The 27,449-nt window shown below is 43.1% G+C and overlaps 1 protein-coding gene and 2 long non-coding RNA genes across 6 annotated transcripts in view; 1 reads left to right on the forward strand and 2 right to left on the reverse strand.

Moving 5' to 3' along the window:
- Positions 1-6,070, forward strand: LOC123957358 (Down syndrome cell adhesion molecule homolog). 2 transcript variants are annotated; one of them, XM_046030074.1, is made up of 14 exons: positions 4-193; positions 293-631; positions 913-1,041; positions 1,156-1,323; positions 1,422-1,492; positions 1,653-1,899; positions 2,025-2,111; positions 2,235-2,324; positions 2,575-2,703; positions 2,830-2,994; positions 3,368-3,420; positions 5,198-5,300; positions 5,390-5,420; positions 5,515-6,070. In XM_046030074.1, the coding sequence occupies exons 1-14, from the start codon at positions 130-132 to the stop codon at positions 5,570-5,572; spliced, it is 1,734 nt and encodes a 577-aa protein (XP_045886030.1). In that variant the 5' UTR covers positions 4-129; the 3' UTR covers positions 5,573-6,070. The 2 variants fall into 2 exon arrangements, with proteins under 2 accessions (XP_045886031.1, XP_045886030.1); XM_046030075.1 differs by lacking the exons at positions 2,575-2,703; positions 2,830-2,994 and having other exon boundaries at positions 1-193.
- On the reverse strand, positions 217-1,486 carry LOC123957362. Its single transcript, XR_006821778.1, has 2 exons — positions 1,379-1,486; positions 217-660 (listed from the first exon to the last, which is right to left on the reverse strand). It is a non-coding gene; the product is annotated as an uncharacterized LOC123957362 (long non-coding RNA).
- The window catches only part of LOC123957360, a 25,551-nt gene continuing 2,372 nt past the window's right edge, over positions 4,271-27,449 (reverse strand). Inside the window, exons 2-6 of one of the 3 annotated variants that reach the window (XR_006821776.1) lie at positions 23,483-23,752; positions 23,047-23,170; positions 20,536-20,724; positions 9,431-9,572; positions 4,271-4,417 (exon numbers count right to left, since the gene is read on the reverse strand). This is a non-coding gene — a long non-coding RNA (uncharacterized LOC123957360). Of the gene's footprint in view, positions 4,418-9,411; positions 9,573-20,535; positions 20,725-23,046; positions 23,171-23,482; positions 23,753-27,449 lie in introns of all 3 variants that reach the window. The other 2 variants (XR_006821775.1, XR_006821777.1) reach the window with 2 other exon arrangements.

The raw sequence follows: 27,449 nt of genomic DNA on the forward strand, positions 1-27,449 counted from the left end.
GTTGTTTGTGTGAGCATCCCAAGGACAGCATCATGTGATCTGGAAAGATTTCAAAGCTGAAACCACAATGTGATTTGGTTTAGTGTCCTTTAGCAGGTGATCTAAATTCGACTGAGACAAGAGAGTAAAATGATCTTTTTAGGCAGAAGACACCTCCCTCTGTGTTGCACTCTCCTCTTTTGTCTACTCATCGGTAAGACAGTCATGACACTTATATACATTTTAATTATGTGTTTATTTAATAAATATTTCCAAATATTCCTAATTGCAACAGGAGTTTCCACCTTTTCAGGTTGTGTGTCTGCAGAAACTACCATAACCACAGTGGGGCAAGATGTTACTTTGAATTGCAATTATGATGCTGGGTACTACGGCAGGCTTCCTGTATGCTGGGGTCGAGGAGACATCCCCAACAGAGGCTGTGCCAATGAAGTTATCAAGTCAGACGGGACGTCAGTGCTCCGAAGACTGTCAGAGCGTTACCTGTTAAGTGGTAACCTTGGTGAGGGTGATGTGTCGCTGACCATCAAGCAGGCCCAGGAGAGTGACTCAGGAACGTATGGCTGCCGTGTGGATATACCGGGCTGGTTCAATGATCACAAACACCAGCTGACTCTGACGGTAGTGGCAGGTGAGACCCACAAGGACATAATATAATCTCTGAGGGGGAGAGGAAAAAGAAGATCAGTATTTGTGACAACATTCAAAGTTTGGTTACTGGAATACCCCGGTGACTGCCTGCCTGTTTTACAAATGTCCTTTTCAATTTCCAAGGTGACGACTGGCAGTGCTCACATTTAATAAGCTGGAAAAAGCAAAATTCATAAGTGACTTAAACAATTAATTGATTGTAAAATAGTTTTTTCTGTTTTTATCTGTTGATTAATCGACTGATTGTTTTTGTCTTTTTAGTGCGCCCTGATCCTCTGAAGGTGGAAGCAGGAGTGGTGAAGGAAAGAACTGTCACTGTTCGCTGGACTCCTGTGTTTGATGGCGGCAAGCCCATTACACATTACAGGATTGATCTAAAAAACAAACAGGGTAAGCACAAGAAAACTGTGCCAATAATCTTAATAGAATTTGGGCATTAGGCAGCTGACTATATCGTTCGAAATATACTTTGCTGGATCTTATCTATGCATTCCTGTTGCACAGCATCATGGGACACTGCAATAACAACTCAAGTCTCAAATCCTGAATTGACTCAGCTGACTCTGGTGGATCTGCGACCTGCCAAGAGCTACAACCTTCGCATGTTTGCTACCAACAGTGTGGGTATGAGCGAGGCCAGCAATGTTCTGACAGTCACAACAAAAGAAGCAGGTAGAGTCAGTCATTATATATTGTTTTAGAAATAATTACAATTATGCAGAACCACCTTTTTGGCATTGATGTCCTGTTTAAAATGTCTTCCCCTGCAGCACCAGAGGGTCCACCGCTGGATATGAAGCTTGAGGCGCTCACTTCTCACAGCATCAAAGTCACCTGGAAGGTAACGTCACAGTTTTGAAACTTCATTTGCAGAAACATTTAACAATTTTCTCAATTTAAAAAAAATTTAAAATAAAGAGGCTAAAGATACTCTACCCTTTTTGTCCAGGCTGTGCGGGTTTGGGTTAACCCTAACCCTCTGTTTGTTTTCTCTTGACCAGCCTCCGAGGCTCGATCTGAGAAATGGAGTTCTTCGAAGTTACAGCATTAGCTACAGAGAGTATGACCCTGCTGGCAGACAGTTTAAAAGGTGGCAGCACTTAAGTGTGACGGCCACACGGGAACTGGAGAGCGTCATCCTGAGCAACCTGAACCCTTCCACCAAATACGGCGTGCTTGTACAGGCCAAAACAAATGCAGGAATTGGACCTGCCTCAACGGCACCTCTCTGCTCCACTCTTGATAAGGGTAAGTCGGGAAACAGGAGAGGATATAAGAATATGACTAAAAACATACATTAAATTATTGTTATGATGCCGGTTTAATATCAAATCATTTACCGAGGTCTGAAGATGCATTTTATTCTGTTTTAGTTCAACAAACTTCAACAGCGTCAACTATTATGACTACTTCCATTGCCGCCACAGTGTGGATAGAAGACACTACAAGTTTCACTTCAGGTATCTGTTATTGGATTGGTGAAGCTTAATATATTTCTGAATGCTTTATTAACATCTTGAGAGCTATAAAAAATAAGTAAATTGATTATGACAGGAAAATGTATTTTCTTACTCTGCCCCAAGGTCATACAACTTCAACAGTTGAGACAACAGTTGAGACAACAGTTGCTGCTGCCACAGTCTGGGGAGACAGCACTACAACTATCATGTCAGGTACTTCATGGACATTAAGAAACTGTTAAAAGTTGTTTCCCTGAATTAATGTTGCTGTTTCTCACATCACTTTTATTTCAGACATTGCATCCAAATTAACTCTATCAGGGTTTGTTTGTACATGAAAATCTGTCTTTCTACCGAAAGAAACATGTCCAAATTCACAAAATTAAACTGTGCTGTAACCCCCACCCCCCAACACACACACACACACACACACACACACACACACACACTTTGTGTCTCCTAGTGCCCCCGGATCCCCCAGTGGTTGAGTTAAAGGAGGTCAAAGACAATGCAATTTCTCTTTTATGGACTCCTGGGTTTGAAGGTGACAGCCCCATTACTGGATATTACCTGGAGTATAAAGCAGTCAATGGTACGAGAACAATTCACTGGAGGAATTAAATTGTTGCCACTTCACTATGATTCAGCTGTGAAAGCTAAACTTATATTATTAATCCTTTTGGCATTTGATAATATTGTGTTTCCCCCCCCCCCACAGCCTCGTGGGATTACACAAAGACAGTTGTAGACTTCGGCCCCAACCAGACAGAGGCTACAATCATAGAGATAAATCCCTCAAAATACAACATCCGCATGTTTGCCAAGAACAGTCTGGCCACCAGTAAAGCTAGCAACGTCCTTACCATCACCACAGGAGAAACAGGTGTTGTGTTCCTTGATTATAACTGTTTTTTTAGTCTCACTGTCTTCTATGTTACTGTGGTATATCAGGCTTAACCGGACTGTTTTTTCCATTGCTCAACTCTTTACAGTAGGTTTACTATGGTGCTGTGGTTCATTAACAAGTGGCAAAATGTTTCCTTCTCAGTTTCTGTAAGAGATGAAATTGGGGGGAAGCCCCAAAATATAATTAAACTATGCTTTTATTATAACACAACTGCAGATCCTCAGAGAACAGGAAACATAGTTGATGTGGCCTGATATCTTCTCATCTCCTTTCCTTTCTAAGTTTAGCAATTTAGCAACACTTTCAAAACTTCCTCTTAGCAACTTCACTTTGTGGTTGTGTGTGACAGGTCATCGTGGGGGTGTTCTCGTTACAACCTTATTTCCTGGCACTCAAGCTCCTGTAAGTATGAAACCATTGACTTCAGTTACAAACTATTTGGATATTAACACAGAATTATCACAGAACAATGTATAATTTAATGTTACAGTGATAAACCCACAGAGAGCTATCTACAGAGCTTTAGCCTCTTGTTTTGCCCACACTTGTCCTATGTTCGAGTCAGAGACACTTATTATATCTTGTAGGTAGCTGGTTTTAGCAAAAAGCTCAGATAAACTACACCCAACTGTTAACTAGCTCACTTCCTGTTCAGCAACACTGACATTTACATTTAGACGCAGTATGCACAATAGCTTTTATTAGTATTTTTTGCTGCTCTTACTGGAATCTATTGTCACTTGTGGATCTCTTGCTGTATTGATGCCTCATTAATGTTTTAGGCCTATTGATGCTTTATTGATGCTTGTATGTTGTTCCTCAAATGTAAGTCACAACAAAAGGCAGGCAAACTTAATTGCCTAAGTTAGCTAGTTGGTGAACATAGTTGAGCATCAAGCAAGCTAAAATAAGTTAAAGGTTCATGTGTAAGTTTTAGTGGCATATAGTGTTAAGGGTTGCAAATTGCAACCAACGCTCACGGTACATTCTCATGCTCCTTGGATGGTCCCATTTCCCGAGTTGTTAAGTCATTCTTCCGACTTCAGTGTGTGTTCATGTGCTTTTAAGTCAATGTGGAATGTGGAATCAACATGGACGCTACTACAAAGATGTGTTGGATTCGCATTATCAGAGCGTAAACAACACACAGACAGGTAGTTCACATGTATTATTATCATGTATTATTTTTATTTATGAAAAACACGATGACTGTGGGGATGTAACAGTGGGTATATCATGATGATCTGGTATACAGTTTATTTAATTTAATTTATTTGATCAGTGCAGAGCCTGTCAAATCTGTCTGCGCAACACTCGTGTCAGATCGCTCCTTCTCCATGGTCGCCTGCAGCCGCACTCCGATGTCCTCGTAACTGTAACTTCACAATCTTCATCTACACTAGAAAACAAAAAGGGGAAAAGAGCATGCGTGTTACTTTTCTGGCTATAACAATGCTGTTGACACATTGTCCACCCTGCCCTTCAGCCTCTGCAGTAGCCTGAGAACCACACAATGATCAGTAGTGTATTTAATGTTTTTATTAGACTATAATCAAAACTCATGTTTAGTCTAATTTTCGGGACAAACAGGAGTCTAATGAACCCATCAACTACTACTACTTCTTCTTTGTACATAGTGAGCTTAGAGACAAAATGCGCTCTGTAGAGTTTGTCCATTTGGGCTACTGTAGAAACATGGCAGCACAACATGGCGACTTCAACGTAAGGGGACCCGCTGTGTATGTAGATAGAAATGGCTCATCCTAAGGTAATCAAAACATAATGGTTCATTATGTAAGGTCTTCATACATCACTGAAAACATAGTTATGGATATTATAATGCATTTCTGTCAATAGATTTTCCTAAATATTACACACTGAACATTTAAGCTATTTTCTCAGGTGTTGGTAGAGACAAAACAGAGCTAAAATATGAGTGATTATTGGACTTACATTCATGCTTGGAGAAACATGACTCCAACTGAATGCTAATGGTTCTCTGTTTATCAGCAGGATGTGAATGTACAGTAAATGTAAATGTATGCAACTGTTTGATAACTCAGTAGACAAAATTAGCTTGTGAATTTCAGGCTTTGTATCTGCTAGCTTGTTTGTATGTTCTTAATGTTAGGTCTCCAGTGGAGATAAAGTAGACCTTTTGTTGAACTCCCTCTGCCAGGTGATCGCCGAGGAGAGTCCAAGTGGTCACCTAGCGGCCATCGTGGTGCCGGTTTTGCTGGTGGTGTTGATTGTTGCCATATTAACCACTTGGCAACTAAGACGTGAGTATCCCAAACAGCATGGCAACTTAAATTAAGAAGTTGGAATAAATTTCCTTCTTTAATTTGATCCTCATACTGGCTGTTTACAGGAATAAGGCACAAAAAGGGCAGCGTCAACATGTGAGTGTTTGCAGTATTTGGGTCAGTTATGTAGAGAATTAAACACTTGAAAACACCTCTACTGGACTGAACAGTTACTTTTTCTTGTCTGCAGGTGGCTGGCCAGTGGAGTGCTACGTTACAGAGGATCTGAGTCACTACAAGAGCTGTAAAATTCTCAGTTAACTCTTTACACAAATAATAAATAAGCAGACAGAATGAATGAAATTTGCAAAAGAATATTTAATTTCTGTTAATTAGTTATGTCATTAAGAAGATTGAGGAGATTAGGTGATTCAAACTAACCAAACGAATAGGCCTAAATAATCTCTGCTTTGGAAACACTGACTAAATAAGCTCTAATCACAACACCATTGTACTTTAGATTTTATACCTACAATACCATACCAGTATGTCTTTTGTACTAGCCTACTTCTACTGTATATTAGCCTGCTGTGGGCCCCCTATATTGTTTTGTTGCAGCACTTTTTGCATTTGTTCATTTGTTTCATCTTTTTCTAACTATACCGGCAAACTGCTGTTTACACTTTTATAAGCATCAACAGGTCATTAAATCAGTTATTTTATTTTTATATTGCTTTATGGAATTGTACTACATCTTTAATCATTTGCCTTTAGGGTAATAAATGTCCACAGTGTTTGCTGGTCAACATGTAGGCTGATTTATTTTACTGGGTAAAACATTTTGTGTCATGTTGGTACAACCATCGCTGAGAAAATGAACACAACAGATTTACCAAGGCTAATGGTTACAACCACAAGCTGTGGCCATACTGGATGTGGCAGTTTAAAAATATGCTAAATGATTAGTTGGTAAAAGCCCTAAAGGACTATTTGAACCTCTGAAAGGTAGGTTATGAATGCACTCCTGAGATAACATTTTGATTCGAACTCAAAAAAACCTCTATCCCGTTATTTTCTTTAAATTACGGTTAAACTTAAACAGATGACTCCCTGACTAAAATATTTTCAATGAAAAAAAAGTTTGATTCATTATTGTAAAACTGAATAGTCTACACTCAGCGGGTGTGCGTCATTTTAAAACAGAGGGCCTGGTGTTGTTGACCAATCCCTCAATTAATACTAAACTGTAAAACACAATTCCATTCATTGAACAAACTAAAGAAAACAGATATGCGTGACATTTCCTTTCCACAACCCTCACAACACTGACCACCAGTATCAACCTACAACCACAAGATGGCGGCAGATTCCCACCAGTGAGTTGATCTGCTGATCTCCACTCCACCTCATCGTCGATGGAGCAATCCTCTGGGGCAGGCACTGCAGCCAGCTGGATTTCCATCCATCTGTGCTGTAAATCTCTTAATTGTCCTAATTAAGGAGATGAGGAAGAGGAGGAGACCTGATACCTCTGCGGAGCTTTGAGGCAGCTGCCTGCGAGGGAGTCTGTTACTAATGGGGGTTCACAAGGGGGATACCAAAGCTCATGTCTCAGCAGGGACCACAACAGCGATCAATGTTTGTATGCGTATGAATGGGTGTTTAAAAAAGGGCTTCCACTTCCTTTTCTGCTTGTTTATTTCTCTTTCTAAAGAAGGCAGACAACTAAGCCACTTATGAAAGAACTGTTGTTTTTGTTGTTTCTGCATTCACGTGCTACACTTCCTGAGATGTGGACTAATCGTCTACAGTGGTGTAAATATGGCTTGATTATTGGTTTGCAGTGGTAACCCATCACAAACTCAGACCTGCTGACACACAAAGCCACATTACTCTGTGTGACCGTGGCCTATAAACACAAACCCACCACATCCCTCCTCTCTGGACTTCCTCTCATCTCTGGACCCCTCACTTCCGCTGTCCGCTGCCCTTCTCCCTTCTCCCTCTTTCGTCTTCCTCCTCACTCTGGCTTTGCTTACACAAACACGAGCGCCTTCCTGTTCTGGTTCTTTCCTCCCTATCTGCACCTCTCCGACCCCTTTGCATTTCATCCATCTTCCTCTCTGTTCAAGCTCTGCTGATTACACTGTGTGGCACTTACATAAACAGAAGGAAAGCGGCAAGGAAGGTTGTGGGAAGCACTGGTTGGATAACTTTGATGAGGTCGCTTTGATTGACCACACAGCCAAAAACCAATTTACCTCTCAGCCACCTCCACCCCCACTCTTTCTGGTTCCCCTTGGACCATGCCTGCCACCAGTAAACCACAGAAGGCAACAAACCAGTATTCAATGCAACTAGGACAAGGAGTTGGGACACAGATGGAAACAGCTAAACTCACTGACCTGCAGATGATTAACAATGTGTCATCACCGCAACAATTTTGTCACCTCATCCACGGCATGGCTCCCCCGCCCTCTTTAAACATCTTCTACTGAGACCAAACATCCATTAAGGCAACAACACAACACTCCCTATGTAAGCCATGCAGAGCTGTGTCAGCTGTATCTGGTAAAGGCTTCAATGTGAGACTGCAGGTGGGAGATTGAGGAGGGAGGGGGGAGTGTATGGTCATAATAATGGCAGTATTAGCAGTGGGGACAGAGTTAGTACTGTAATAAATCATGCACTATGGTTCTGGCCACATCAAGGCGCCAGCACTCAGGAAATGGAGACTCTGAACGGTACCACACACACCAAAGGCTCTCCACAGGAGGGGCTGGTCTCCAGGCCTCGTTGCCCCCAAACGGATGCACGGCCGTGGGTCTAAAGGAGCTGCCAGATGTTGGACCTTCTGGAGAGCCTTATGTATTTGCAAACAGCACTGCAGATGCAAGTATTGAAAGGAACAGAAATGAAAGGTTGAGGTGGAACAAAAAATAGACACAGAGGCAGTTTGTGGAAGCATGCACAGTGCTGGGGGTATGGCCTATTTGCTGATGAAAGAAGCACTAATTGAATCAAGTCTTTATCCAAAATCCCTGCAAACTACAGCAGCTCAAAGGGAACTTTTCATGTTGTTAGAGCCATAGCATGCCTTTCAGTGTGCAAATGAAAACACGTAGCAATTACATCCATACGTTCTGCGTGAGCTGGAGAAATATTCAGATATTACAGTGACTGATAACAAACGTGTTGAGAAGGACGGTGATGTGGCAATCTAAAAAATTGCCAGAAAAATTCTCTTCATTCATGATGAGATCTGATGGTTCATTTGTGTGTGTGTGTGTGTGTTGATGTGATCTGATTAGCCAACCTGAGCCAGATGGAAGGCAGCGCACATGTTTGAAGGTCAGACATAACAGTTTCCATGGAGACATCACCAAGTAGACCAAGTAAACCAAGTACAACGCTGCACTGCACTGTCGCTTCCCCGGGGGACATGCATCAGCCTTTGTGTGTGTGTGTGCGTGTGTGTGTGTGTGTGTGTGTGTGTGTGTGTGTGTGCGCGCGTGTGTGTGCGTGTGTTTGTGCGTGTTGATGTGTATGTATGTACACTGTAAGAGCATTTGCCTGGCAGTTGGAGTTGTCGCTCTGCACTATGCTTTTGTGCATCTACATATAAAAGGCATTAAGGTCTATTTTCAAATAATGTCCCTTCAGTCCCATAACCGTGTGATACTTTTTAAAGTTGTTTGAAGAAAGAAAGGAAGCCTTTTGTGTGTTAAAACACATGTTTGACAGTGTTAGGATGCATAAAGTATGTTCATAGTATGTTATTATTAAGCTTGAGCTAAGCGGCAAATTTCAACCTTCTCGGAGGTATAAGTTTCCATAGAAACACGCTAGACTTTATATTGATGTACTGTAGCGAGTTTATCAAATGCTGAAAAAAATGTATTTGGCAGCCAGTCATTGAGGACAGAAATAGCTATACTGACATGCTTGTTGCCTCCCTTTGCACACCCATAATCCTTAATGCTTGCAGATATTTCCATAAACGTTTGAACATCCAAAACCATATCTTGTACGATTCATATCACACGTCACCTCTCATTCAGGCAGCATTAAGTGTCAGAGCTTTGAACAGAAGCATGGGTCTTAATCTGTTTAAATGTGCTTCCTTCTCAGCACTAACACCACTGACTTTTGCTTTTTTAATACACCTGCCCAGAGGCGAGTTCTAGTAAGGAGAGGCGTCAAATTGGAAGACCTCCATCGTCCTGGCAGCTGAACACAGTGGAAGTCTTGCATCTGTTGAGGGGATTGGACCGGCTGAGCTCTGCCATAGAAGACAAGTGGCTGGCGCTGTTGAATGGGAGAAAGAGTGTGGAAGGATGGAGGGAGGGGGTAAAGTAGAGGAGGAGGGAGGAAGGGAGAGAGAGAGAGGCAGAGGTAATCACATCAGGGGATTAGTGGCTGTTATTAATGGAGGATAAGGCTCTTTGCTGTCACTCTCACTGACACACAGACACAAACACAGATATACACACAAACACACACATCCATTTATCTATCTATCTATCTATCTATCTATCTATCTATCTCTCTATCTATTCCCTTGTCTGTCTGACAGTAAAGCAGTTACACAGCTGCCGCTCCTCGTCCGACCTCTGGCCTACGGCAATGCATTATGATTTTGGTTTGTAATATTCTCGCTACCTACTTCATGAGGGAAAAAAATGATCTGCTCTAGTGTGCATATCTGTGTGTGTATGTGTGTGTGTTTGTGCTGGCATGCCACCCGTTGAAAGATGGCCATTCAGTGGTGAACAAACAAGACATTTGTCTAAAGTCTTGCATCACCTCAGGGAAGACTCTGTGGAAATGTGCTTTGCCAGGTTATCTTTGCTGTTATTTTCAGTCTCCCTGTGACTCACAGGATTCAAACTTCACGGCAAGATTTGTGCAAGAATAAAAAATCTTTTCGACACATGTCTGTCATTTGTGCCACATACACTGAAACATAATTTGACAGATTGTCTAACCTGTTTCTTCACTCCAATGCCTACACACATGAATTAACAATACACATATACTGTATATTGCTGTTCTGACAGTAGTGATGTGTGTGAGGAGACCATAAGAGAATGGTGTGGGCTTATTAGCCTGTACACAAACACACACACACATACACACGTGCATCGGCAGATGACAGTCACAATGGTTTCTCAGTGAGAAGATGTATGGGCCCGGGCTAAAGAGGCACATTTGCAGGCTCTTTCATCAGTGAGAATTCGCCTCAACCTCGCTGAGAGAGCCATGTAAGACACCAGCATCCCACCGTGAGCCGCAGACACAGCTGCACCACAGTTTCATCATCTGAATGGAGTTTCACAGCAGTGGCATGGAAACCAAAGTCCCCAAACCCTATCATAACACCCAAGGACCCTGGAGGTGCAGTAGCATGTCAGAGAAGCTCAGAGGCTACACAAATAAGAAAATAGAAAGAATCCACATACAAAGCAAGAAACACTAGAGGGGAGGATTGAGAGAGTTTGAGAAGCAGCCAGCCGTTCCTTTTGGCCAAGTAGAGAGGCAGCAAGAGTGGATTGAGGACTTGATGTTTTGTCTTTGCTTCCTTTTTTTTAAACAAAAACTTACAGTAGATAGAGCAGAGCATCTTAACTTGTGCATGAAACTTCTTCACAGGCGCTGAATTAAGATGAAGTTACTTAAATAAATTGATACTTTGTTGCACTTTTTTCCAAATAAGTAAACAATACTGAAAGTACAACAGCCTACTGTTTTTACATGGCTGTGTTTTTTTATGTTGGTCCCTATGAACATAGGGAGCTGAAGGCCCTGTGGGGATACACACACACACACACACACACACACACACACACACACACACACAAACACATCCACAGATACAAACAAGCCAATCTCTGTGTCTGTCAGCTCAGTGCTCATAATCACATCCTATCCCCTCGTGTTCCCATACACACAACCCCCCTACCTCGCTTCACTGTAGAGGGAGAGAAATGAGAGATCCCTCCAAACGCTCTCTAAGATTAAGGCTTTTGTGTTTTACATGTGTTATCATTGCTTCCGTTCGTTATCCCCCTGCTTTTGTCTCAGCCTCCTCCTCTAATTAGAATCTTGTCCCTTTCATTCCTCCATGCGCCTTTCTTACACCTGTGAGAGCGAGGAGAAGAAGAGCACGGGGAGGGAAAAGAAGAGAAGAAGAATAAGGAAGGAATGGGGAGAGGAAAGATGAAAAGCGCGCCACACGTAGCGAGTTGCGGAGCGTTGTGGAATGCGGCGTCTGAGGGGAGGATGAAGGCGCTTGTCACGTCTCATCACACAAACGTACACACACACACACACACACACACACACACACACACACACACACACACACACCAACACAACCTGGTTGTGGTGCAGCAGAGACACACAGTCCCGCTGAGCCGAGCTTTGAAAAGAAGAAAGTGCAAAGGGAATGAAAAAGAAGAAAGAAGAACAAGCAAGAAGAAGCCACCGTGTTGGATGTTTCATTTTGACCCATATTTGTCCTGACGCATAAATCAAACAGGCGCTGAGAAGCCCAGCGCATCTGTCACGATAGGGTGTTGGAGAAAATATCTAAGCAGATCCACCCAAATGCACACACCGCTGGTGGCATGAACCGCAATTAGGAACTGCAAATAATAAGCAAAATAGAATATATACAATGTTAAGGCAAGTAAGCCTTGATGCCACAGTTTTTTATATAAATGTGAACTACTCTAACAAGCATAAAATCATTGCCTCATTCTCTCTTTCCTTCGCTGTTCCCTGCTCCACCCCCCCCTCTCCTCCACTCTCTCTTCTCCACCCTCCTGCCTCCAGCCAAGTTCAGCACTGTCTGTCCCCTAGCCCACAGTGTGGCCTCCTTGGCTGTTTTATGCGCGAGGTGAGGGCAGGCTGGCACTGCGCCTCTGTGTGCGGTCAGGCCGTGTTTACATCTGTCTGGCCCTGGAGCCTGGAACCTGGAGCTGTGCACCGGTGCACCCTGGACATCACCCAGAAGACTGTAGCATGACCTGGGGATTGACTCTCACTCAGGTTCAGCCTGATGAATGGCCTACAGTCTCACAGAGCCATGCTTGTCCCTTTACATAACTGACCCCTTTTTCCAACATTGATCTTAAATCTGCCTCCAACTATCACTGAGCTCCACACTCTCCCCAGACTTCCCAGTATCTTCACATAATAGAAAGTATAAGGAGCTTTTGCATGCATGTTAAAAAACTCTCTTTCTCTGATTGAATGTCTATATGTTAGTACTTAGGATTTGTGTGTCTGAGATATGTATAACATGCACTAATCTGCCAGAAGCAGCAAAGAAGGGAGAGAATTGAATAGTGGTAGTTGTGGTACATGACAAACAGTGTGATCTGCCTTTTGTTTTTGATAGCTGATGAATATGCATGTGGCCCCGGGAGTGACTGAGTTTGGGGTGGGGTAGTGGGCTCAGAAGAGCATGTTAAACAATGGAATTACATCTCTGACATGTATCCACCGCAAGGCTGGGATTAAGCCCAGCGCAGAGGGAAAAAACAGAAAAGAAGGAAGAAGGGATAGAGATGGAGAGAGAATTGATAAAGAACAGATCCGCTGCTTATCTATTGAATAAATGGAGGCCTGGGGGAGACAAGGAGAGGAAGGAGATGAGGGAGGTTTTTGGTGGCAAAGAGAGGGGAGAGGCGGGGATGAGGGGAGAGCGGGTCGTCAATCCGATGTATTTAATTTCTTTTGCTGTTAGTGAATCATCAAGGGGATGATCCAACAGCGGATCAAAAGAATGAGCAGGGGAGCGGAGGGGGAAAAAAAGCAGATTAATGCAACAGAACAAAGGAGCAGTCTCTCCAAGATGATCACACTCCTCTTCCTCCATCATCCACTTACTCTCCCTCCTTTTTCTTGTTTTTCTTTGCAGACAACTTTCATAAATGGTATGAAGACATGAACAAGACTTGAGAGCATTGACAGGAGTTCATTGCGCAGCCACTCGATATTCTGGCCCTCCTGACAAGTCCAAGGCATTCTTGAAGGACAAAATCTGGTAGCATCTGTTTCATCTTTATGTGCTTCATCCGAGTCCTGTCACATATTATGAGAAGCTTCTTACGGGGCTGCATGCAGACCACTTGTTTAGTCTGAGTTGCCCCTGTCAGGCGACTCTTATGAAAAGCCCACAGATCAGAGCAGCGGATGTCCAGTCAGCATGTCGGTTTTTATTTTGAATCCCTGAGTCTGCTCAGACAGTGTTCATGTTTAAAGTAAAGCCTTAATCTGGACTGTTATATCCCAGTATAGCCATAGCATAGTTCCCCTTGAGTGGCGTTGCTTTGTGGTAGTGTCTGAAGTGTTTTCATGTAGTACTGTTTTTGGCGCTGAACTGCTGCTTCTGTCTGTCTGCCAGTGAGAGGAGAGCATGATGGACCACATCTCAGAGGTTTCAGCTCTGACTACAACACCGTGGTGAAAGTATTCAGCTCAGGAGGGATTGGGATTGCAATACTGTGTGTGTGTGTGTGTGTGTGTGTGTGTGTGTGTGTGTGTGTGTGTGTGTGTGTGTAAGTGCAGGAAAGGTGGGTGAAGGGCTTGCCAGGTCAGGCTTGAATAGTGCTCCAAAAGACAAACCGGCAGCCGAGATGGTTTGACCGCGTCCAGTTAAAACAAATATAAGAGGCCTCAGTGATGCTGTTATAATCCCATTTTACATTTCACCGCACCCCCCTCCATCCCCTTCCAACACTCTCTATTTTTTCCTCTCACTTTCTCTCCCTCTCTCTGTCACCTTTTCTGTCACTCTGCCCAAACCTCTGCAACTCCCACACAGTTCACCTTAATGCCTCCTCATACCTGCCTGTCTTCTCCAGATGGCAGATTGAGGTGCATGTGCATGTATGAGTGTTGGTGCGAGTGTGTGAGAGCTGTTCAGCCTGGTTTTATTCCATGCTGGAGTCCCTTCTCCTGACTTTCCCTCTCCCCTGTTGAAGCAGAATGAACTGAAGTCAGAAAAGTCAAGCGGTGTCCAGCCAAGCTCACGGATGGTTGACGGTCAATATTGACCCTGGGCTCCATGTCTCTCTGTGGAAACAAGGAACAAACCTCAACCCCCCCCCCCCCCCCCCCCCCCCCCCCCCCCCCCCCCCCCCCCCCCCCCCCCCCCCCCCCCCCCTGTCACCTTGACTCCCTCACACACAGATAGGACCAAGTTGCCGGCAGAGGCTTGACCCAACCGCTGACCCTGGTCTGGGTATTTTCTCATCCTCCTGCTGGTTAAGAACAGGCTAGGATAGGGTGTGAATCTGTTCTTGGTGCTGTGAGCCAGCTGTGAGTGATGGATGGGAGTGAGATATTGTCACTGATGCTTAAGTTTGAAGGTGCATCGTTAACTGCTCTCTGCCAAACGACAACAACAAAGCCAATCCTCATGCTCATGTACTGTACTGTTAAAGCTCATCTTCAGTTCAGCGCAGTGTGCGCGTCTGGAAAGAGACACAGAGAAAGTAGAAAAGTACCATATGTGTGTGCACTGATGCATCAGTGTGCCACTGTGTACTTGACTTTGTGTGTTTGTCAGCACAAACACCTAACATTGAAGGAGACAGGCTGCCTCCTGACAGTTATTTGCTAGTTTTGGTCTCTCTGTGCTCTGTCTAACTTTCTGTTTCTCTTCCTCTCCCCAAATTACCCCTGGAGGACTAAGTGAGGGTAAACACAACCGCTGAGAAAAGGCTCGCGACACACCGCTTATTATTGTGAGAAGATTCCCTCTCCGTCTTTCTCTCTTCTGTTTATCAGCGGCTCATATGATTCTCTATTTGTCAGCCATCTGGGTTCTATAGAGACGGCTTGTACGCATTTTATGCATTTGCTGCACAAAGCTGAGAAAGCATTGGGCAGCAGCATTACATCCTAGAGACAAGGAAGAAACAAAAAGTTTGAATCCAGAGAATTCAAAGTGTTTGTTACAACTGGGTCAGCTGCTCTGTCAGTGCATTACAGAGAAAATTAGACCATTGCAAGAATGAAAGCACCGGTCCACAGAGGGCTTGGGAAGAGGTGATTGCGTGTGCAAGCATAGGAGTTTGATATCACATGAAATAACTTCAAGTTCTATCAATTATCCAGCTCATTGGCCGCAGTGAGATGCCACCAGCTTGAGCATCGAGGTTTTAGCCTCGCTGAGGAGAGTGAACTGATACTAATTGATTTATTTATGGCACCCCATCTCCATCTCTTTCACTCTCCTCTGAATATGAGCTGCATTTGGGATAAAATATTCCTGGTGATTATGAAGAATCCAACTGCTGTCAGACTGGGTGATCACAGACAGACAGACAGACAGACAGACAGACAGACAGACAGACAGACAGATAGATAGATAGATAGATAGATAGATAGATAGATAGATAGATAGATAGATAGATAGAACACCTGATGTTGCTGCAGCCAAGCATATGTCAGGCATGCATGAACACACATACACCATAATCACAGATGTCTTTGGTTTTCATCAAAGCCCCTAATTTTCCCTGTTCACATCTTATAACCCCGCCCCCCATCTTTGTCTCTCACAGCACCTGCACTCAATATGAGGCCCCTGCCCTCCCCACCACATCACACACAGTTTGCAGGACCTGCTCATGTGTTCCTAAGCGGCCCTGAGCCTCGTCACCACTCTGTGTCATGTGTCCACAAACAGGCATTACACATGAGCTACACCCACCCTGTTCTCTTTCATTCAACCTGTAGTTTCATTACAACAGGATATCCTGAACATTTTACACTTCCTTCAATCCTTCAGTTGTACAGCAGATGTGACTGACTGGCACAAAAAGAAAGAGAGAGACACACACATTTAAATAAAAAAAATACTACAGTGTTTTTACAGTGTATATATATATATATATGTATATATAGCTAGCAAAATCATAATTCCTCTGTTTATACATGTTTTTATTTCACCCTTGCTACCAGTTCACATCCATGTGTTTCCTCTTTTCCCTTCATGTTAACTCGCATGTCTGTTCACTTCCACTCTGCTGTATCCCCAAGGTGATGGCTGGCTTCGGGCCACCGTGGCTCATGCCTAAAGGCTATACAGGGCAAATGGGCACGCTGTCCTTAGAGGTTTGTGGCCAGAGGCTGTCCCTCCACATTGATTCTGACCAAACCTCAACGGCATGTTTCTTTGATGAGTTCTGTCCAGATTAGTTAGCATGAGTTACTCTCCATCTTCATCAAAGTTGTCCCCAAAGCCGGGAAACAAGGAGAGACACTCTTGTGATAACCGCTGAACCGACAATCTGGTGAAAGCCAAGTTTTTCTTTGACATACTGTGGAATCTTAGAAATCCCAAATACATTTAGATTCTTGTTTCTATCTCGCAAATTTGATCTGTCTTCAAATCTGAGAACACACATGCACACACACACACAAGAACAAACAATCCCAACCCCCTTTACACTCTACTTAAAATATAATTTGTTTACACCCCCCACCAAAAATTCCCAATGCGCTGGAATGCACAGGGAAAAGCACTCTGAAGCCCCAGTGTGTTTGCAACCCTATAAATAAAGGTGGCGGTGGGGAGTGTGGTTGACCATAATTACACAGGCCCTGTTAAAGCCGAGGCGCGCTCTCTGTCTGTCTGTCTGCTGGTTCCCTTACCAGCCGTTGCCACTCCCTTCTACATACAAACACACACATGCACAGGCTCGTGCACACACACACACACACACACACACACACACACACACACACACACACACACACACACACACACACACATTAACACAAACACAGAATCCCTTTCAGATGGAATGTGGGTCAAAAGTTTTGTTTTTCTACATCTGTCTGGACTTTTAAAACATTGTGACTGTCTATTACATAATTTATGTATTTGAACAAACCACAATTTTTTTGATTATTTTTCTTTACAGATGTACAGGCTTAGAGGACCACATCTGATCTGCGTGTGTCATACTCTCATATGTTTTTCTAGTCCGTGTCCGTGATTGGTTAGGGATCTTTAGGTTATTGATTAAGCTTGTACACTGTTGGTTGGAGCCCATCTGCTCAATGAGTTTGAGTTTCCAAAATCCTTGTAATCGAACTACACTTCCCCCCCATGCAAAAGCCACACTCAGTCAGATTAGAGTGGCAAGACTCTCTGTTTTTAGTCCTTTTTCGCTATGTGTATTTTCATCTCTGTGGCGCGCATGTTCACATGCTAAATCTCCATCTGGCCGCTGTGAAACGAAGTTCACAGCATTGGAGTTGAGATGTAAACACACATTCACACAGTGTTCCCTTTCTCCCTAAGCTGCGGAGACAGACATTTACCAAACTGTGCTGTATGTCGCATATCCGTACCAGCCAAGAGTGGTTTAATGGAGTGTATGTGTGTGAATGTGCACCTGCATGTGTGTTAATGTGTGTAAGTGCACATGGTCAGCCAAGATTTTCTTTCTTACACATGGAGCGGAACTGCTTTAAGCAGCCAGAAACGATGCAATTTCTATAGTCTCAGCCGCATGGTACAATTTGTTCCAAAGCACTTGCCTTGCTGTACAAATTACAGCCAGGCAGCCAACTATAGCTAGCTCAGTCTATTACCATCAACAGGCCAACTGCCAAGAGAAGAAACACATCCAACAGTTTTAATACCTTGTTTTCACACAAGCAATTTTTCACTCCAGCTTATAAAAGCCAAATGACAATAACAATTGCATGTACAAGAAAACCAGCTTCTTTTTTTAAACTGAAGTCTTCTAAAAGCTGATGTTTTTGCAGCAGGCCAATGGTCCCTCTTCCCCCACCCTCTTGTCCTGTTGTGGTTTGGCACAGGAAGCGTGTGGTCTGGGCAGGGTAAGACTCAATAGATAGAGCATGGTCAGGGTTAGATGTTTTAATGTCGTTTGTCTGCACCGTACAATGTGAATACAATGCTTGGTCCAGTTTTGCTATTGTGTGAAAAATTAAACCTGTTCCTTGTCACACGTCTGCCTTTGCTTCAAGATTCTTGCATAGTGAACGTTTTAGAGTAGGATGATTTTCCCCACAGTGCGCAAGAATGGAAATTGCTGAAAAGCGTCAGGTTAGTGTGATTACTTTCCCCTCATCTCTCTGGTCCATTTATGTCAGAGGTACTTTGAAGCAGAACAGCAGTAATGCATTCTAATGCACCTCTACATGATAAAGGTTGACTGGCTGCTACTACATGTGTCCCACACACACACGCACACACACACTTCTTCCTATGCACCACTGTGCCTTGCAGCATTAAACATTCAAGAGAAACAAATGAAAGGCTCTCTTAAAAGCTCTAACCAATAGGCTTTTACAAGCCTAGTAGGCTGCATTCGAATAAAAAACCAAGACTAAAGAGGTCTAGACAGCAGGAAATCCAACTTTGAAAGAATACAACAACTGAAGTTAAATGTTTTCCCCTTTGGTGGTGGTGGATACATTGTAGTCTACGATATATATATATATATATATATACACATATATATTTATATATATATATATATATATATATACACTAATTTTGTTTATTGCTTGCAGAAATTGAATTGGTGCCACAGAGATGCAATATTCAGATCTTAAGGGGGCTGGTGGAGAGCGGCTGGTCGGCCATAAAGACAGATGAGTGAAGGATGGAGAGTTTGTTAAGTGTTTGATGAACTGTGATGCATCATCAAATACTTTCACTGTCTCCATCACTCAGGATCAACTCCAGTTATTTCAAACAGGGGCAATGACAAATTTCACCGGGGAAATGTGGAAAAAATTCCTCACTGGTTTCGGTTGAGAAATGGCATTAGTGTTGGACAGTAAATCAACTGTAACCAGAGGTGTCCCTCCATCTGTCTGTCTGACTCCCTGTCTGTCTGTTTCTGCCTGGTGTCCTCTAGGTGTCACTAGAGATGTTCATGGACCAGACAAGGTTGACTTATATGGAGTGTGTCTGTGTGTGTGTGACAGAGACAGAGAGAGAGTCCACGTGCATGAAAAGTGAAGCTGCAGCTTCTCCTGTGCACTGACAGCCTCAATCCAGTTGCCGTGGTGATATCCTCTCCCAGGTGCATCAGTCACACACACACACACACACACACACACACACACGGACAAAGGGACACACACCTCTGTCTCATGAGTCCGCTCCCCTTCTTCACATGCCTCGACACCCACAGCTGGCTGTTTGTGCCCTTCACTCCAGTAGCTTAGACAACCATCATTAACACCACTGTCCCTGTGCTGTGCTGGTGTCTGCTCCACCGTGCCACTCTCTCCCTGAGCTGTACAGCGTGCACCCCACTTTTCCGCAGGTGTCCAACGCATCCCCCACCCCCACCCCCACCCCACCCACCACGTACTCGCTAATGAGAGTGAAAATGAGAACAATGGGGAGAGGAGCGCGGGGCCCGCCAGCTCATCTGGGCTCCGTTGATCTTGTTAATTGCGTCCGTGGACGCGCTCCGCTCCCTTTGAAGTGTGTCTGAAGAGCCCGCTTCAGAGACTGGCAATTACCGCACATCATGTAATTGCTGCAAGACAGGCAGCCATATGAGAGAACTCATGTTACTGTATGTGTGCATCAGAGTGTGTGAGTACACGTCGACAGTGTGTGTGTGTGTGTGTGTGTGTGAGTGTGAAAGAGATAGAAAGGAGTCTGATGATGGTGATGCCTTCCAAAGGTGTTGTAATAGCATGTCAAGTAACTTCCTGTCAAACCACAACACCTTCAGAACAAAATCTTAACAGCTTTGATGCAACAAACAGTTGCATTCTGTAAAATTACTACTTACCACTTTGTTAAAAATCAATTTGCACCGATCAAAAGAAATTCTTCCCCTCTTCCCCTTTGGAATTTAATGAATCTGTTTATTCTCACAAAGTGACATTGCTGTGGTTTTAAGAGGAGACATCCATGGCCTGTTTATATCCTCCAGTTCTGCTTATAAATGTTTCGAGGTCAGTGGAGCTTTGTGATTGTTTGTAGACTGAAACATACTAAGTTTGCTGATCCTTTGGTCATTCCAGGTGTGTTTCCGCAAACAATCCAGACAAGGTAGAGGCTGCATGCTTTCAGCACCCTTAAATGCTTTTACAAGGCATCACTTTGCAAGGACAGCGTGCAAGAAGAAGTTACGGAATAGCTGTGATCAAGATCTCAGCTCAGACCTAATGTAAGTATACAAGCACTTAACTGTAAACAGCCTAATAATTAAGATGCTGCTAGAGGTATTGTGTGTGTACACACCGTGTATAGTTGAAGAGAAGTGGATGAACTGCCTTGCCCTCTTTCACAGCATGGACAAATAAAATGCCTCCCTCTGTCATCACAGGCTTTCTGTTTCCTGCAGTTGCACTTATCAGGAATTTATAACACTTGCTAGTCATTCTGCCCACATCTCATCAGATTAGACAGCCAAATCAGTTGCCCATGCATCTGCAAGATGACAAGTGTTTACAGTAGGAGTAAAGGCAGAGAGAAAAGCAGAAATCCAAAATTAAAATTAATATTTAGGAATATTATGTTGAACATAGTCTCTGATTTGAACATAAAAAATATGACTACAAGGCAAATACATAAGACCTTGGAGGGGTTGATACCTTATAATGCTGTTGATACAGTCACTGATAAAGGAAATAACTTCCAGGTATCTTATAAAATCATCTATCTATCTATCTATCTATCTATCTATCTATCTAATCGTTTCAACCACTGATTCAATACTCTCTGCAGTAATGTATTTCCGAAGGAAAAAAGCCGACTGTTCTGTACAAAAGACCCAGCTGATATATGCTGCCAACCTGCTCTGAGCTGCAAAGCTTCTAACTCGCCCCCCTTTGCTATAAATCAGATAATGTAACAGTAGCATGCCGCTGTGCTTTATGAGAGATACAGATACAGCGAGGCAACCCTGTGCTCCCACTCCCACGTCTGAATACAATTGAAAGTGGTACAGATGAAATGTACCACTCGGGGCTAACTACAGCTGTAAGATAAATACTGTGCCACATACTGCTGTGGTGGCAGACAGGGATTTTGTCTTGTGTGATAGATAGACCACAAGTGTATGTGCTATCAAATGCACATACGCACAACGGCCTGTCTGTGTGTGTGAACAATAGGCATGTGATTAAGGTTGTAAATGACCATAAGAGTACCTGATCGTAACAGTTGTTTTTCACCTTTGTAGCAATAAAACAATTTCAGTAAAGTACTGTTGGTCAGAGCTCCAGTGTTCACCGGTTATCTGCTATCAGATAAATGAGATATTTACAATGGGTACATGCATAGACATAGCGAGAAATCTGGCATGTAATCAAGTAAACAAGAAGACTCTACAGCCATGCTAGCAGCTCTGTGAGGCTGCACAAAGGCATAGTGGTGTTTAGAGCTAAATCCTAACGAATCTTAGTTTAGCATGGTAGCATGCTAACAGTTGCTAATTAGCACTAAACACCAACTTAAACTGAGGCTGCTGGGAACGTCATTCGTTTTAAAGAAATTTGGTTATAGGAGAAACTTAACTTGTGACAATGAATTTTGATGATGGTGCTAGACGAAAAGTTAATGGATCAGAAAAGTTATTACAGTTCATCCATAAGTGGAGCATGGATGTTTTAACCAAATTTAATTTAATGTATACAATAGACATTAAACCTCAAAACCACAAATGTCAATCTCATGGAGGTGCTGGAGGAAGTCCGCAGGCTTCATCCTCTGGGGACCATGAATGTTTGTACACAATTTCATTTTAATCCACAGTGGGTGATATATTTCAGGACCAAAGTGTTGGACTGATCGACTGACAGACAGCCATCCTTAAAGCCAACAAGTCTATTTCCTATAGCATGGAGCATGGATTATTTCACCGTCAAGTTGATAAAAATATTAATGTAACGTTGCAGTGGGAGTTTACCTGAGTTTCCAGCATTTTGTGTGATGCTATCTCTGGTGTTTCAGTGTGTTGGTCTCTGTTTTGGCTGTCTTAGTCTCTAGTTCGAGCATGTACACAAGTGCATGCTTGGGAAGGTAGTGGTTGCAATCTGAAACTGCACAGGTAGAACCCACTGAAAACAACGCATGGCCCCTTTAAATGCGTTACGTAAGTGATATGATGTTAAACACATGGTTAACCACATGGTCACATGGTCGTTTGGTTAGGTTTAGGTAACAAAACTACTTGGTTAGGTTTATGAAAAGATCATGGTTTAACATAAGTACGAAAATCACCTATGTAATGTTATTTATCTGTAAATAATTTAACATTGACTTGGTTTCACACAGGACTTGACTCCCGAGTGAAATTCCTGTTTGTTGTTTAGGCAACAAAACTACATGGTTAGGTTTATAAAATATTTTGATTTGGGTTAAATTAACTCATGTAAGTCATGTGATGTGACTTAAGTCACAATGCAGCCATTTTTCTGATGAGGACGGGCTGTAATTGATTATGAAATTTCATACACAGCACTCTAACTGTAAAGGCAAGTTTGAGAAGCTTTTTGACAAGCAAAAAATGTTGTTCTCTACGAGGTCACAGGCCTGTCTTCATATCCTTATCTGGCTGATTGTCTTAAATGAGTTAGTCAAAACACTCATCATTGCATTAAATATATCTGTCTTTTTTCAAGTTAATCAAAGGACATTGTAACCCTTAACATGTGTCTCAAAAAAGCCTTGGCAGCAGTTCTATGAGTTGGTGACAACTAAAACAAGTGTCTTCTAATATTATGGTCATATTATAGACAGTTTGCATACCTGTTCCATCCTGAGCTGTGATATAATACATTTACTAGTCTGTAAAACCGTCCAACTGATGCCTGGAAAGAGCAGGATGAGGTTAATTGCTTCATCAACACAACAGGCTCTGCTGACATATTCTCTAAAGATACACAGAACACACACATTATTCATCGCATACAATGTTCTATAAATATGGTTAAATATTCTCTGTTCCAACACACTGCATTATTTTGAAAGTGGATGGACCAGTATAAAATAATGTAAACACACACACACACGCACACACACACACACACACACACACACACACACACACACACCTAGCAAACGGGCAAGGAAAAAAAGGATTGCACTGAGGCAGCTTGCCGAAGGGCAGCCTGCCAAAAGAGTGGGAGAGAGAGAGAGAGAAAGAGAGAACAAGGGGGAAGAGAGAGGACAGGAAAGTCCTTACATAGCCCACAGGAAGAGCTGTGTCAGGGAAGGAAGCTCCTTGTTTGGTCATGGAGGTTTCCTGGCTGGCTAGAAGACTGACATTTCCTCTACTGGTTGGCTTCTGGAGAGGGGATCAAATGAAGGCTTAAGGGAGGCAGCAGAGGTGGTGGTGGGCCGCCAGTCGGGCTGGGCTGGGCTGGGTTGGGACCGCTCTCTGGTTTCAGCTCCAGCGCTGCCTCCCTCTGTCTCTGCTTCGCTCTCTGTACAGCCTGCAGCTAGTGGCTTATTGCTGTAGCAGACACACAGCATTCATTCTCTGTACTAATGACATACGGTATAACACTGTGCAGTCTGTAATATTACACATGTTGCTCTATTAGCATAGTGATGCATTTACCGTATAGATCATAATGGGTGTGAGACAGCATGCTGAACATGTGGATTGCATCTGCTTATAACTATGCATACATATGTATAACTATGGCTACGTTCAGACTGCAGGCCTAAATGCTCAATTCCAGTTTTTTCCCCAGATCCGACAGTCCAGATTATTGCTTAAATATGGCCCATATCAGACTTCAGTGTGAACTGTTTGTGGCCTTAAAGTGACCCGCATGCGCAGAAGAAGCACAGAAGTAAACAGAAGTAAACAGAGCCACAGAGGTTAGCTCCCGTTGGATTTCGGGTGTAAGAAATGGAAATTGTGAGCTGATGATAGCAAGGTAGAATAGAAGGAGAGCCACATGTTTAATTATGGCTTTTTGTGGAGCTTTTTTCATTCACCGGGGCTCAGGCTACAGCAGGACTGTGACAACAGCTGTCTGCGACCTCAGTCTGTGACTTTGACGTCACTCTAGAGCAGCTGTTGTCACAGTTCTGCTGTAGACAAATTCCCTTTCTTACACCTGAAATCCACCGAACAGCGAGCTCTCTTCTGAGTTAGGCTACGTGCATGCTACTTGTGTCCGTGCTGACACAGTGGAGAGAGAGAGTGAGGGAGGTAGTTGTGGGGTAGTTGCGTTAAACTGTAATGAAAAGAACAAAATTTTGTGAACACTTGTCATAATTGGGGAGAAATGTGACACATGAGAGGACAAACGGAAAAAATGGGAGTCTCCCATGAAAATTTGGAAGGTTAGCAAGAATGAGCTAACCGGAGCTAAACTCTGTAGCTCTGTTTACTTCTGTACGACAGCGTGCTGTGTGTGACGTTGTGTCATTCTTCTGTGCATGCAGGTCACTTTCAGGCCGTGGACAGTTCACACTGGAGTCTGATATGGGCCACATTTAAACAACAATGTGAACTGTCAAAATTCAGATATGGGAAAACAAATCGGAAGTGAGCACTAAGGCCTGCAGTCTGAATGTAGCCTTAGTCTTACTCAACATTCAGGTCAACTGTTTTGCTTTAGCTTTGACTTAAAGTTGGACTGCAATTAAGTTGCATTTTCCGTGTGTTCTCCTTTGAGAAACAAATGAAAGCAAGAAGGAAAAATGTGTGTATATCTATATTTTTTTCATGATTGTGTCCCCTAGAGAGTACAGTTCCAGTAACTATCCATGTAGATGTAGACCATGTTACAATACAACCAATCAAATATTGCATGCAGCTATAATGTCAGCATGGTGCTCAGCACTGAGCAGCCTGGTGAATAACACAAGATCCACATAAGCTTCCTGCTAAAGTCTCTAAAATCTCACTTGTGAACACGTTTTGTCCTGCACCTAGGTTTGTTGAAAAAGCGACCAAACAAACATTCACTAGGGAAAAGTGCAGACTAGATAGCTGATTAGCTACTCAGCTGCAGCACATTAAAAGCATGTAAACGTACTCGCAAAGGTCACTTTGGTCTGGTTAGTTGCTGATGTGGTCCTTACTCTTTAATACCACTAACAACACACTGTCTGCCAATGACTTGTAGACTACTGAACAAGTTTGTTTACTTTGTCTCTCATGTAACACCAGCACTCAGGCAGCCTGACTTGATTCTGCAATGGTAAGCTATTTTCGATACATTAGCTAATGGAAAATGCAGACTTATTTTCCTATAATGTGTTAAATGACAAAAAACATAGCTGTGATGAAAAATATTTAAATTATTTCCTTTTCGTGCTTATATTTTGAGCTCTGACATTCAAAGTGCATCCTGTTTCCATTTGATTTGAAGAAAAGTCCAGAAAGACTTGTCATGCGCTCTTCTCAGTTAGTCTGCATTTAGTGGTGTTGGTGACCTTCGCTCTCCTCCTCACTTTGCCTTTTCCGAAGCTGTGAAAATGGGTGCCAAAAACTAAAACCCAGACATTGTTCCGTCAGTGGCTGAAACCTTGTTGTAGGATCATGCTTCATTGCTTATTGATCGGCCATGTGTTGACAATAGACAGATCTCAGACAGACAGGCAGACAGACAGGCAGAAAGACAGACAGACAGATGTTTCCTGATAAACAGCGAGTGCTCCAATCAGACATAAATCTGTAAAGTGACAAGTTAAGTCCTGCACCTGCTCTATTTCTCTCTTCCTCTTTCTCTCTCTCTCTCTCTCATATGCACACACACACACACACACACACACACACACACACTAAGGAAAAGTAGCAGACTGAGGAAAAGGAATTAAAAGAGAGAGAGGATGGACAGTAGACAGGCAGCAGGGTGTGAAATACAGTCCTAGACACAAACAATCACAAATAAACACAAGTACTGACATCCACACTTCAACCTGAGGCGCACACACCCATGTCTTTCCTACTGTCATGTCTCTCTGGACCATTACTTTATAATGCACAGCAGTGCAGCCCCGCTGCTTCATAGCATCACTGGCATGGCTGGAGTGGGGTTGATGGTGTTTGAGGCTGCCAGGGAAAATATGTGTGTGAGTGTGTATTGAGACGTGTTCAAGCCTTGAAGTCATGAGCAAAGCTATAGAGCCTGAACATTGTTTAGCATGTGTGGATGTAAAGAGAAATGCATATAGACCTCAATGAACGTGTTTGCAGAAAAAAGCAGTGGCAAATAAAAGCAATAATGTATGTTAAAGATAAAAGTCAAATAGAGAAATGTAAAAGTGCGCACATTAACAGATGAAGATGAATGAGGTGTATTTGGGAACGACACAGCGAGTAAACAACCATTTATTTAACTGCAATTTCTCCTCATTTTACTGCTTTAGAGGAAAAGAGAGAGCCTCATTCTCATCCTCACAGCAACTTTTAGCCCGCTGGTCCAGATAGAACAACAGAAAAGGGCTGGGGTCATTACTCACAGTGGAGGACTCTATTAAGCGGCATTGTACAGAGCTAAATGCACACACACACACACACACACACACACACTCACACACACAAACACACACACCCTGGGGTGTAAAGTGAGCACACTGAAGTGCGTGCATGTTCGTGCATGTATACGGGTCAAATGTGTGGCCCTCTGTGTGTGAATTATACTTAACTGCAGGGATATTTCAAGCTGTTAAAAAAACACACACACACGAGCTACGTGCACTCTTTGTAATCTAGCACCATTACTGGCGGCTTCACGTACATTAGAGGATGAACATGATGGAGGGCAGGAGGAGATAGTGGCCAGCTGAAAGGGGTAATTTCACTGAGGGGGCATCAGGTATTTATAGCCAAACGATTGAAGCGTTGAAAGCGCACAGAGTTCATGATCTGATCACAGATGTATCCTAATGGAAACAGGATAGCCGGGATACAGTAATATACAGCTCACGCTAGGCTGGATGTTTGAGTCTACTACAGGTATATGGAAAACTTTGCATGTCTCACCTTGTCAAAGCATTTCAGTGCTGAGCCAAAATTTTCCCGGGTTAAAGTTGGGTTATAGCTGTGGTCAAGGCTCATGACTTCACATTGGCAGTAATAACCTGTCAACTGTTTCACATTAGGAAGCGTAAAAGCCTACATACACACTTGACAGAGCTGACAGATGCTGACATGCTACTGTATGCAGTCACAGGCCCTAAATGAG

This window comes from Micropterus dolomieu, linkage group LG19 (genome assembly GCF_021292245.1).
Source record: "Micropterus dolomieu isolate WLL.071019.BEF.003 ecotype Adirondacks linkage group LG19, ASM2129224v1, whole genome shotgun sequence".
Lineage (NCBI taxonomy): Eukaryota > Metazoa > Chordata > Actinopteri > Centrarchiformes > Centrarchidae > Micropterus > Micropterus dolomieu.